At 42.5% G+C, this 12,595-nt stretch overlaps 1 protein-coding gene across 28 annotated transcripts in view; it reads right to left on the bottom strand.

The window, feature by feature from the left end:
* CACNA2D3 (calcium voltage-gated channel auxiliary subunit alpha2delta 3) overlaps positions 1–12,595 on the bottom strand; it is a 923,853-nt gene that overhangs the window by 479,881 nt on the left and 431,377 nt on the right. For 25 of the 28 annotated variants that reach the window (XR_008476741.2, XM_078351196.1, XM_078351197.1 and 22 more), the window contains one exon: positions 6,912–7,043. The exons of the other annotated variants lie outside the window; for them this stretch is intronic. Coding sequence is in view for 24 of the 25 variants with exons in the window: in XM_078351196.1 (XP_078207322.1) it covers positions 6,912–7,043 (132 nt within the window). In the remaining variant the exon portion in view is untranslated. The remainder of the gene's footprint in view (positions 1–6,911; positions 7,044–12,595) is intronic. 28 annotated transcript variants of the gene reach the window in all.

The following is a 12,595-nucleotide window of genomic DNA, read 5'->3' as shown; positions in this document are numbered from 1 at the left end:
CATAACAAAGTACCTTGATCCCTTGGTGCTCATGGGGGATTAGTTCCAGAACCCCCACCCTCAGTCTGTGGATGCTCATGTCCCTGATATAAAGTGGCATAATATATGCATATAACCTATGTGCATCTCCCCATATACTTTAAATCATCTCTAGATTTCTTATAATACCTAGCATGCCCAAAAAGTTGTTATACTGTATTGCTTTTATTTGCATTATTTTTTATTGTAATTTTTTTCTTGAATATTTTCTATTCATGGTTGGTTGAATCCATAGATGCCGAATCCACAGGTCCGAAGGACCAAGTGAACTACAAACTAGGTGGCTGAATAGAAATTATTCTCTCATAGTTTTGGAGGCTAGAAGTTCAAACTCGAGGTGTCAGCACAGCCAAGCTCCATGTAAAAGCTCTAAGGGACACTCTTTCCTAGCCTCTTCCAAGCTTCCGGTGGCTCCCAGCATTGCCTGGTGTTCCTTGAGTGAGAGCTGTGTCACTCCAATCTCCACCTCCATCTTCCCATGGCCACCTTCCCTCTGTGTCTGTGTATCCTCTCTTCATCATATAAGGGCACCCAACATATTAGATTTAGGGCCACCCTAAACCAGAATAACCTCATCTCAACTTACCTACCTACATCTGCAAAGGCCCTATAAGTAAGGTCACATTCTCTGGCTCCTGGTGGACATGAATTTTGGGAGGATACTACTGAACCCACTATATATGGGTCAGATTTGTTAAACAAAAGCAGGGGGTGGTAACAGACTAGAGAAGAACACCCCAGGCAGAGAGAACAATGCGTGCAAAGGTCCTGAGACTGAGAAGACATGTCCAGTTTGAGGAACTGAAGAGATGCTGGGGTGACTGTGTGTAGAGGACATCCCCGCCAGAGGAAAGGAGCCTGGGTGGCAGCAGGAATTGTGAGGTCTGGGCCCTTTGTGCTCAGGACATGAGGTATATGCATTGGGCAGGGATGAAGACCGTACTCTCAAGGCAGTTCCAGGCATAGCCGCCCTGCAGGTAACAGTTAACATCATACTTTGACCCAAAGTTAGGACTGAATGAGTCTGTGGCAAGTGAGGGGGGGGTATCATTTTGCACAAACCTGACATTTGTACCAAAATCTTCAGATTTTCCTGAGATGTCCAGTTAGGACTAAGATGGGCTCTCCCAATTCTCAAGCCATCATTCTCTTCCTTGCAAAGGCATTTCCACAGTGTGCTTTGTGAGGAGTTCTACAGGATGCTAATGCATGTTAAGCAGATCAAAGCAAAACTGTTTTCTACATAATGGAAGGAACAGCTAAGGGCCTTTAATCTGCTCAAGTGTGCTTTGAATGTCTATGACAGGGACCCTAGTGGTAGCATTTACCAAGCTAATTTGACCATGGAGTTCTTCCTCCTCCAAAAATCTCACAAGAAAATGCTTTAGGAAACAAACTTTGGAAAAACCCTGTCCCAGGTGGCACTGCCTCCCCTAGGACATAACAACTTTTTAGTATGTAATTGTTGGTCCACACAGATATTCTGAAAATATTCAGGTAACTTCAAATCTCAGAGGAATAACGGCTGGCTCATCTGAAATCTCTGAGATCCAAGGAACTATCACTTAATCAAGAAGCACTCCCACGAGCCAAACCATTTCTGTAAGTGCCATATGCCTTTTGGAATCCCACTAAGGTAGGACAGGGTGGGAAACATGAGACAAGAGGAATGCTAGGGTTCGAGGCGGGGGAGCTGCCTCTCCACCTGCTCCAGGGGGGCTTTCCCGACCTCATCGCCAGCATCGGTAACTGGAAGCCCACTTTCCTCAGCTTTCAGAGGACAAGGTCTCCAGAATGTGCATAAATCCCTATGTGAAACAGAAAATAATGCCAAAATCTCTGCTCAAATTTGAGTGAATTTGAATCACTGTGCAACATTCCTATATCCCATGGTTCCTCTCCCACAGGCATTTACAAACTAATATTGGAGGAAAATCAATTTCATTTAAGACAACCTGTGACTTCCTGTTCTCTTTTAGCTTGTGGAAAAAAAAAATAGTAGGGCCAAAAGAACAGAGCCTTATACAAGACTGAAGGTCAAGCTGCATGTTCCCAACATGAGTCCACATGGCAATGAGGTATGAGACTGTAATGGAACCACGAAGGACTGCAATGCATAGCATAATAAAAATCTGAACATCTTTTTGCCGTGTTGCTTTATTTCTGCTCCACGCTCTCTTTTTCTCTCCCCTTCAGCAGAGGGCATCTTCGTCCATTGCTTCTCTGCTCTTTAAAGTGCAGCGATTTGCACACAACATCTCCGGCACTGCCAATGACATTCAAACCAACTCCACAAACTACCACCTGAACAGATATTGCCTGTCCTACTGGAACATGGCATTTGCCTTCCTTATTTAAAAGCAAAAAGTCCAGAAAGATGTGGAAAGGAAAGAAAGAAAATCAAGAGGTGACAGATGTTGATTTATCCTTAAGTTCTGGCCAATTCCTTCCTCAAAAAATATTTAGTACATGGCCCATGATTTCAAGTTGAAATACAGACCTTCCAGCATAACTTTAAATCTAAAATATCTGGTCAAAAAATACATGCTGGCTTCTAATATGAGTCAAGCTGGAGTGAAACTTGGCTTTAAAATGTCTTCCGAGAAGCTGTCTATGCACTCTTCTAAAAAGAGCTCCTTTTTCAACCAGATGCTATCTTTCCTGCCAATCTCTTGAGATTATACACCATAAAAATGAATATGTAGCGAGATAGTTGCTATGAAAATTATAAATTATGGTGTTCCATGATCATCGTTCCTGGAGCAGTCCTGTTGAGCTAGTCAAGGAAAAAAACCCTGTTATCAATCACACTCTCCCCATTGCTAAACCTGAGCCTGGTGAGGGAGGCATGGAAGGGAAGAAACAAAAAGTAATGCTGTGCACAGAACCTGAACTTGATACTAGCAAACAGCGTGTATGAGTCCAAACTTACGGAGAGCTCTTTACTTAGCTGCCCAGCTCCCTCATCGTGGCTTTCACCTTCTTATGGCACCAAAATCATGGTGTGAGGACAAGACAGTCATTTCCCCTTGCAATCACCAAGCCTTCTACAGGAACAAACTCCCCTGTGTACGGCTACATTGGGGAAGGGACCGAGGCTTCTGATAATCATGCATGAACCTAACTGATGTCCTGTGTTTGTAGATAGTGACCTGTCTGTGATGTATAGACATAGTTTTCTTTACATATGTACATGGGTAGGTACTGTCAGCCAGCCATACCATTTTGAATAAAGCTAAGGATTGGCCAGAACAGGAAGAATACGTCAGTCACTGGTGGCCTCAGCCAGTAACCAGGTAGCAGATGGGTCCCACAGAGGGCTATAAAAAGATGAATTGGCCAAGGCTTCCAGGAAAAGGGATGACTGTGCAGCCCTTTGATCCTCTGCCTCCTGGGTGATGGGGAGTCTGGAGAACACTACTCACTAGATGAGATGGTTATAAGGCATTATGAGGAAATAGCCAACGGATGGGCATGTCCGGTGTCTGGTACATGGTAGACAGTGGGGTGGAAAGCACACGTACTAGGAAGACTTGGAGGAGAGGGATCAATGAGAAAACAAAGGGGCTATGGCTCTGTACTGCATTTACACCAGCTCCATGCTAAATCATCAAGTCTCTACCAGACTGCAGCTGGGGACCAGCTCCCCAAAGAGGAAATAGCTCTATTCTGCTCCCCAGAGAGGCAATAGAGCTATTCTATCTGAAGAGAGAGGGCGGCTGCCACTGGTGTATTGGAAGACAATAGACCTGGTGGAATTTGACCCAATGGGCAATTCATTCAACAAACACATAGTGAGCACCCACTATGTGTTATTCTTGCTGTTGGTGACAGAGTAATGGACAAAACAAGTGACTCTGTCCTCCAAGAGGCAAATATTCTAGTAGAGGAGACAGGGATTGGAAACCTGATGGTTCAGGATTTCAGGGTAGAACCCAATTTTATAAAGTAAGAACTATAGAGCCTAACAAAGTCCTCTGTTCAGTGAGAACTTTTTGCAGTGCAAGCCCTGAAAGATAAGGCTGGTACCTTGGAAACTAGGTATCAGACTACAACAGCATTATGTTATTCAACATGGTGGCTACTAACCACATGTGGCTATTTAATTTTAAATAAAGCTAAATAACATTTAAATTTCAGTTCCTTAGCCTTACTAGGCACACTTCAAGTGCTCAGTACCCGCATGTGACCAGTGACATTAGTGATATTAGATAGGACATAGAACATTTCCATCATCTCATAAAGTCCTTTGAACAGCACAAGAGAGTTAGCACATGCCCTTAGGACATAAATTGAACTGGTAAGGCCTATGCGTGAAGCCATGCAGAAATGGACATTATCATCACACATAGGCTTTCAGGCTAATGCTTACCAAAGTTCTCCTTCCCAGAACTCTTTCCTCTCACCCCAGGAGTTGGAGTTGGTGATCCTTCCGAGGGATCACGCAGCCCCTTCTATTTCCTCAGCGTAGCATGAAACACACTGTGCCATGATGATCTATTTGCCTGTGTATCTCCCCATGGTGGTCACTGATGCCCCTCTTTTGGGGATGCACTCTAGGCAAAGCCACAATAATCCTGACTAGTCTCCAGGGTTTCGGATGGCTGACCCTACCCACTACTTCTTCAGGCATCAGTGGTGGGCATGAGACTCAGACCAGCCTAATATGTGTACTTTCATCCAAGCTACTGGGACAGATGCTCTCTCCTCCCCTGGAATCCTCACTGAGAAATCCTGCCAGCCCTGTTCCCCATTATGAGGAGATCACCTGCCAGTGAGACAAGGTCAGAATGGAAGAAGGCAGAAATGATAGCCAAAAGAAAGGATTCAGATTCCAAATGACATTGCTTCAGTCTCTCACTGCTGAGCACCAAAATCCAGCTCTAGCCCAAATCACATGTTCCCTAGACTTCAAGTTACGTGAACCGGTAAAGTGCACTTCTTGCCGGAGCTAGTTGAAACTGTGTTTCTGTCCCTTGCAACCAAAATCCATGATCAGTGCATGTCCCCACAAGAGGGAGCTGGATGAAGACAGAGACCTTTTCGGTCTAGTTCGTGATTTTATCTTCAGGGCCTCAGATAGTGCTTGGTACAAAGCCAGAACTCAGGACACGCTTATGTAAGACTGAAGAAAGACTCTTCTGCTTAAAAACACACACACTTACCACTGCTTCACACCACTCTAACAATGGAAAGAAGCATCCTGAAAAGAAAAACATCCTCGCAAAATGCTCACGATCACTCTTTGAGTCATACGTCCAGGAGGCAAGAGGCATGCTCTGTGTTCAGAACCAAGTGCAGAGTTGAGTGGCCATACAACATTTATCAGGGCACTGAAACACCTTGGTGAACTGTGGCCCATGTCTCTACTAACATAGAAATGATGCAGGCATTTTACAGGCCACATCCTGCCCAAAGTATCCTTAAAGAACTGTAAACATGGCTGAGCCAATTGTTCTGACAGATAAAAACCTTGTATGTAAATTAACCTCCCCTATTACATAAGCCTTTTATGAGGATTCTCTTTATTTTCCAAACGTCCTCATGATCATAGTTAAAGGACTTCCTGCCGGTAGAGATAACAGGTGATTTGTGGTTTCTACTTATCTGTCTTGCCCTATTCTCCATGCCACATAGTGAGAGGGTTGGACACCCAGTGGCTTCCCAAGCAGAGCAGCCTCTCCAACAGGCTCTGATTTCAGCAATAGCTGCGTCAGATTTGCTCTCTGTTAAGTGCATCAAGGCAGACTACAATCTGGTGGCACCGGAACTTCAATCGTCCACTGTTTATTATGGCGTTATCTTTAATAGGATGCTTATTGTTTACATTTCTGTGGGCTCTGGGAGGAAGCATGCGTGCCATGCTGAACATGGCTCTTGGGAAACGTTGTATAATCTGGTGAAGCAGACACCCGGCATGCAGTTCTTAGGGGACAGATGCTGTGCGCGGGGCAAACAGCTCCGCAAGGCAGAGGCAAGCAGTCTCTGTGCCTCAAAGTGGGAAGACATCAGGTGCCTAGTCTTACTTAATGAAAACATAGAAGACTTCACTTAATTGCTCCAAGATTATGCAGAGTGGTTTTTCCCCCCTTCTTTTAGGTTGAGCTTGTTAATTTCTACAGCTGTGATGTTGGCACAATTGTAGCCCCAAGTCCTGTTTTCACAACTTGTAAGCAAAATTAAAACTTCCCTTTTTAATTAAAATTCAAACCAAGCCAGAATTAAAATCCCATCACAAAGCAGAGGCCTGGGAAGGCTCCAGAAGGAACACCTGTTCCAAAGGCATGATGGACAGCCTCTGAAATCCACACCGCTGGGGGTGCTGGGTGGACTGGGGCTGCTCGGGGGCACCCTCTGTGAGGGGTTGTTGCTGTCGGCAGTGCTTGGGCCATTTCAACATCTTCCTCCAAGGGGAGTCAGTGCTGGGGTGGACACATCTAAGTTCACATTCTCTATTTCTTACACCCGTTGGTGAGAATTTAACTGCCCAAGTATGACTTGCTCTTTTCTGCAATAATAATAATGGCAATAATAGCAGTAGTAACAGTAATAAGGCTAAACTCTCGTTCAGAAGTATTAAATAAGGTACAGTTCACACCGCAGTTCTTCACATTTGGTGACACCTCTGTGAATTATTCTACTGAGAAAGGTACAGGTGCAGAGAGTTCTGTGATCATGTCCTATGTGTGCACATGCCCACGTGGATGCCACCTTGCCATTCCTGTTCTGCACCCTGACAATAGATTTGGACTTAATCTTTCATTTTCCTCTAAGAGAAGGCAGAAAAGTTTTAACCCCGAACTCTAAAGAAAAACATCACATGATCAGGTATCATTAATCCGAGTCATAATTGTCAACGCAGGGATACTCACCAGGATACTGCCTAAAAAAGCCCTTTGCACTTCCGAAGTACTGCCATATAAGAGATGGGTCACGGTCAAAGTTATCTACAAAAACTTTGTTTAGGGATTCAGACCAATAAACCCCATTGACAATTGCAGGGTCTATAAAAAAAAGAAAGAGAGAGAGGGGAGTATTAGAAACCAACGTGAAATAAAATTTCTGGCATCCCACACCACTAGGCAGATACTGGCACAAGGTACTCCATCTTCCAGGAGATGATGAAGAAAGTTACAGCCTCAAAAACGTTTAGCTCCTGGGGATTCCACATGCTGGGAATTCCCCTCCTGCCTGAGCCCTCCCAGCCTCCCAGGAGCCTCTACTGATGGCTCCTTACTTGAAAGACTCTTCCTTTTATTTGTACCTTTCAGCATCACATATCCCATAGGGAAAATCACATAATCCTCTTTGAGAAAGCAGAGAGAGACTTTATTAGCATTATTTTCCTGCTTTCCCCCTACTGAGCCAGAACTTGGTATTAAAAGTAGGAAAACTGTATTTTATCTCACTGTAATCACCTCAGAAACCAACACAGCCCTGTTGCATTTCTCTTTGCCCCTGACTTAGAAGTTTGCTTTAATAAATAAATAAATAAATTGAAATTACATGACTAAATCTCTCTACTTCTTCTGTTTAGTAGACTGTGAGTCAGACTGCCTCTTGATGGTCTTCTGCTGCACCCTTTGACCAGCATGTGGCAGAAGCTCCAAAACTCTTGCAGAGGAATAGAGGGAAGGATAGATGGATGGTGATATATTTTGGCCATGTCCCCACCCAAATCTCATCTTGAATTGCAGTTCCCATAATTCTCATGTGTTGTAGGAGGGACCTGGTGGGAGGTAACTGAATCATGGGGGCAGGGCAGGTCTTTCTAGTGCTGTTCTTAGGATAGTGAATAAGTCTCATGAGATCTGAAGTACTGCCATATAAGAGATGGGTATAATAAAGGTGTATTATAAAAGAGCACTCCCTTGCACATGCTCTCTTGCTGTTGTCATGTAAGATGTGCCTTTGCTCCTCCTTTTCCTTCTGCCATGACTGTGAGGCCTCCCCAACCATATGGAACTGTGAGTCAATTAAACCGCTTTCCTTTATAAATTATCCAGTCTCAGGTATGTCTTTATTAATAGCATGGGAACAGACTAATACAGACGGATAACACAAAGGCTGTTCTCCAGATACCAGGCAATCATTTACTCTTTTGCCATGGAATCCCACAAGCAAATCTCTTTCCCTCACCTATGATAACCCAAAGATAACTTCTTGCCTTCAGTTCAGAGATTTAAAAAAATAAGGGTGAATTCCTATTCAATACAGTATTGGAAGTCCTGGCCAGGGCAAGCAGACAAGAGAAAGAAACAAAGGGCATCTGAATAGGAAGAAAGGAAGTCAAACTATTCCTGTTTACAGATGACATGATCAAGCACCTAGAAAACCCCATAGTCTCAGTCCAAAAGCTTCTTAAGCTCATGTCGGCAAAGTCTCAGGATACAAAACTAATGTGTAAAAAAAAACACTAGCATTCCTATACACCAACAATCCTGAAAGACAAATCATGAATGAACTCCCATTCACAATTTCCACAAAAAGAGTTAAGTACCTAGGAATATAGCTAACTAGAGAGGTGAAAGATCTCTAACAAGGAGAACTACAAACCACTGCTCCAAGCAATCAGAGATGACAAACAAATGGAAGACATTCCATGCTTGTGGATAAGGAGAATCAATATTGTTAAAAAGGTCATACTGCCCAAAGCAATATATAGATTCAATGCCATTCCTAATAAGCTACCATCAAGATTCTTCACAGAACTAGGAAAAAACTATTTTAAAATTCATATGAAACTAAAAAAGAGACTGAGTAGCCAAGACATTCCCAAGCAAAACAAACAAAACTGGAGACATCACAGTACCTGACTTCAGACCATACTATAAGGGTATAGTAACCAAAACAGCATGGTACTGATATGAGAACAGACACATAGTCTAATGGAACCAAATAGCCCAGAAATAAGACTGCATGCCTATAACTATCTTATCTTTGACAAACCTGACAAAAGCAAGCAGTGGGGAAAGGATTCCCTATTCAATAAATGGTGATGAGATAACTGGCTAGCCATATGCAGAAGATTAAAACTGGATCCCTTCCTTAGACTGTATACAAAAATTAACACAATATGGATTAAAGACATGCAGAAGATTAAAATTGGATCCCTTCCTTATACTGTATACAAAAATTAACACAAAATGTATTAAAGACATAAATGTAAAAACAAAAACTATAAAAACCCTGGAATACAACCTAGATTGGAATACAATCAGGACACAGGCACAGACAAATATTTCATAATGAAGATGCCAAAAGCAATTGCCACAAAATCAAAAATATACAAATGGGATCTAATTAAATGAGAGAGCTACTGCACAGCAAAAGAAACTATCAACAGAGTAAACCAACAACCTACAGAATAGGTAAAAATTTTTGCAAACGATGCATCTGACAAAGATCTACTATCCAGTATCTATAAGAAACTTAAACAAATTTACAAGAAAAACAACTCCATTAAAAATTGAGCAAAGGACACGAACAGACACTTCTCGAAAGAAGGCATACATGCAGCCAACAATCATATTTTAAAAAGCTCAATGTCACTGATCATTTGAGAAAGGCAAATCAAAACAACAATGAGATACTATCTCACACCAGTCAGAATGGCTGCTATTAAAAAGTCAAAAAGTAACAGATGCTGCGGAGGCTGTGGAGAAAAGGAATACTTATACACTGTTGGTGGGGGTGTAAATTAGTTCAACTATTGTGGAAGACAGTGTAGTGATTCCTCAAAGACCTAAAGACAGAAATACCAGCAATCCCCTTACTGGGAATATACACAAAGGAGTATAAATCAGGCTGTTATAAAGATACATGCATGTACATGTTCAGTGCTGCACTACTCAGAATAGCAAAGACACGGAACCAACCTAAATGTCCAACAATGATAAAGTGGATAAAGAAATGTAGTACATATACACCATGAAATACTATGCAGCCATAAAAAAGAATGAGATCATGTGCTTTGCAGGGACATTGATGGAACTGCAGGCCATTATCCTTAGCAAACTAACACTACTTTAGTTAGACACAAACTAAAATAATCAGCAAACTAATCCTTTTCTAACAGAGAACCAAATACTGCATGTTCTCACTTATATGTGGGAGCTAAATGATGAGAACACATGGACACACAGAGGGGAACACACACTGGGGCCTAAACTGAAGGTTTACAGGAGGGAGGGGATCAGAAAAAATAACTAATATGTACTAGGCTTAATACCTAAGTAATGAAATAATCTGTACAACAAACCTCCATGACTCAAGTGTATCTATATAACAAACTTGCACATGTACCCCTCAACTTAAAAATAAAAGTTGAAAAAAAAATAAGGGTGAAGACAAAGAAGGAGAATAAATAAGTATTTCTTGCACACTAGCTGAAGCAATATGGGTCACTGAGGATGCTCTGTGATGGTTCGCTTCTTTTTTTAACCTCTGAAGACTCTTTCAAAATGATGCCACATTAAGCAACATTCTGTTCTTGGAGTAGAAATAGCTGTCAATTGTCAGGATGAAAAGTATGACAATGACAACATGATGAATTATTAATGATGAGGAAGAGGCGGAGGAGGAGAAACTTTCAGTGAGTCCTTCCTGGGGTACAGGCACAGTGCTTACCTTATCTCCTACCCCCCGCTCAGCAGCCCTCCAAGGCAGGCTGGATCCTTGCTCTCCTCCATTCTACAGCACCAGGAAATGAGTTACGTTCCTAAGAGCATCCAACTACTAAGGGGCAAAGCCTCAGATCTGAGGTTTCCTTATTTGTAAAATTGGGATAATAATACCCACCCTATGTCTATATACCATGGAATACTATGCAGCCATAAAAAAGAATGAGGTTATATCCTTTGCAGCAACATGGATGGAGTCAGAGGTCATTATCCTGGGTGAATTGATGCAGGAACAGAAAACTAAACAGCCCACGTTCTCACGTATAAGTGGGAGCTAAACACTGAGTACACATGGACAAAGAAGAGAACAACAGACACTGGGGCCTACTTGAGGGTGGAGGGTGGGAGGAGGGTGAGGATCAAAAAATTACCGATTGGGTACTATGTTTACTAACAGGATGATAAAATAATCTGTAAACCAAACCCCTGTGACATGCAATCGACTCAGATAACAAACCTGCACATGTACCTCCTGAACCTAAAATAAAAGGTGGAAAGAAAAAACAATGCCCACCCTAGAGACCTGTTTGGAAGGTTAAACAAATCAATAGAATATAGCTAATGGCCAAAGGTACCCACGCAGCCATTGATGGGGCTGTTTCCTTGGCCTAGGGCCCTGTACCTCCACCAGAACTCTCTGTTGGACACTAAGTCACACAATCCCACTATGACATCCTCATTCCAGAGATTCATCAATACCATATAGACAGGAGGGGTGAGGACAGTCCAGTTGTCAAGTTGCAGAGTAAACAATGAACAACGTAATGCTAGAAATGGTCACATAAGACAGGTCCACTTACGAGGGCACTCAGGATTGGTCCCAGCGCACCTCCCCTCCCCCATAGCCACCTGCCCCTTTAAAGCAGCAGCCCCAGGACATCCACCTGCACAGCTCTAGAGCTCACAAAACAGTACCGGGGCCAGCAGGCAGACACTGTGTCCTGGCTTGTTGTGTCACCTCTGCCCTGCCTTATTCCTTAAGATCACTAAGGTAACTGGGATTGTGAATCCCACCTCAAGGGCAAATGCTCTAACTCTTGTGAACTGTAATAAACCCCATCATAGCCCGGAGCTGTGAAAATGACCCAATCAGCCTTTTACCACAAAGTAATTTTAGGAGGACTTTATCCCCACAATCCTGGAAAATGGAGCCTTTCTTCTTCCTGTCCAAGCTTGATAACAATTATTGTGACTCACCCCTAGTGGCAAAACTCACTTAAATTAATCCACAAAGATGTAAATACAATAATGACACTGAGAAATCCATGGTTCTTGCCTCCATCAATGGCCTCAATTATGTCTGTGTCATAAAAACCTTCCACAAGAAGAAGTGAAAATTTCATTTCTCTAGCTCACTGTCTCAACATGCTAAGGAGTCAAACAGTTTCCAGTTAGACAATTATTTCATCTTAAGTGTGGCAATTGGGATTTGCCCAATTTTGATAATTCTTTTTGTCTTAAGTGTGGTTTCTTTGGTGTAGAATAAGGCTGCCCAGACCTCCAGGTGGTTGTAGAAACCTAAGATTGCCCCCTGAGGAACTGGGAGCATCTTCAGAAATGCCAAGAAAACTGAGGATGTTTCACTCACTTTATTTGGACACCAAATCTTGCTCTAAAATTATGCCTCTGCAAGAAGAGGGGGTTTTGATTTTCCAAGGTCACAGTGAACAAAGGGAAATAGAACCACTAAAAAACAAAATAATCTACTGAAAATGGGGGCTGTGCTGCATACGCCCATTTGATCAAATATTTGAAATAACACTTACCTTGTAACATAATCACAGTGTATTGATTTCACAAGCTTGCTTAGCAAGCAACTTTAATAGAAGGGGAAATCTTAAATCGCTGTCTATTGTTACAGTCATTTAAAAGAT

Source organism: Callithrix jacchus, chromosome 15 (assembly GCF_049354715.1).
Source record: "Callithrix jacchus isolate 240 chromosome 15, calJac240_pri, whole genome shotgun sequence".
NCBI classification, from domain to species: Eukaryota; Metazoa; Chordata; class Mammalia; order Primates; family Cebidae; genus Callithrix; species Callithrix jacchus.
This window is presented reverse-complemented; position numbering and strand designations above follow the sequence as displayed.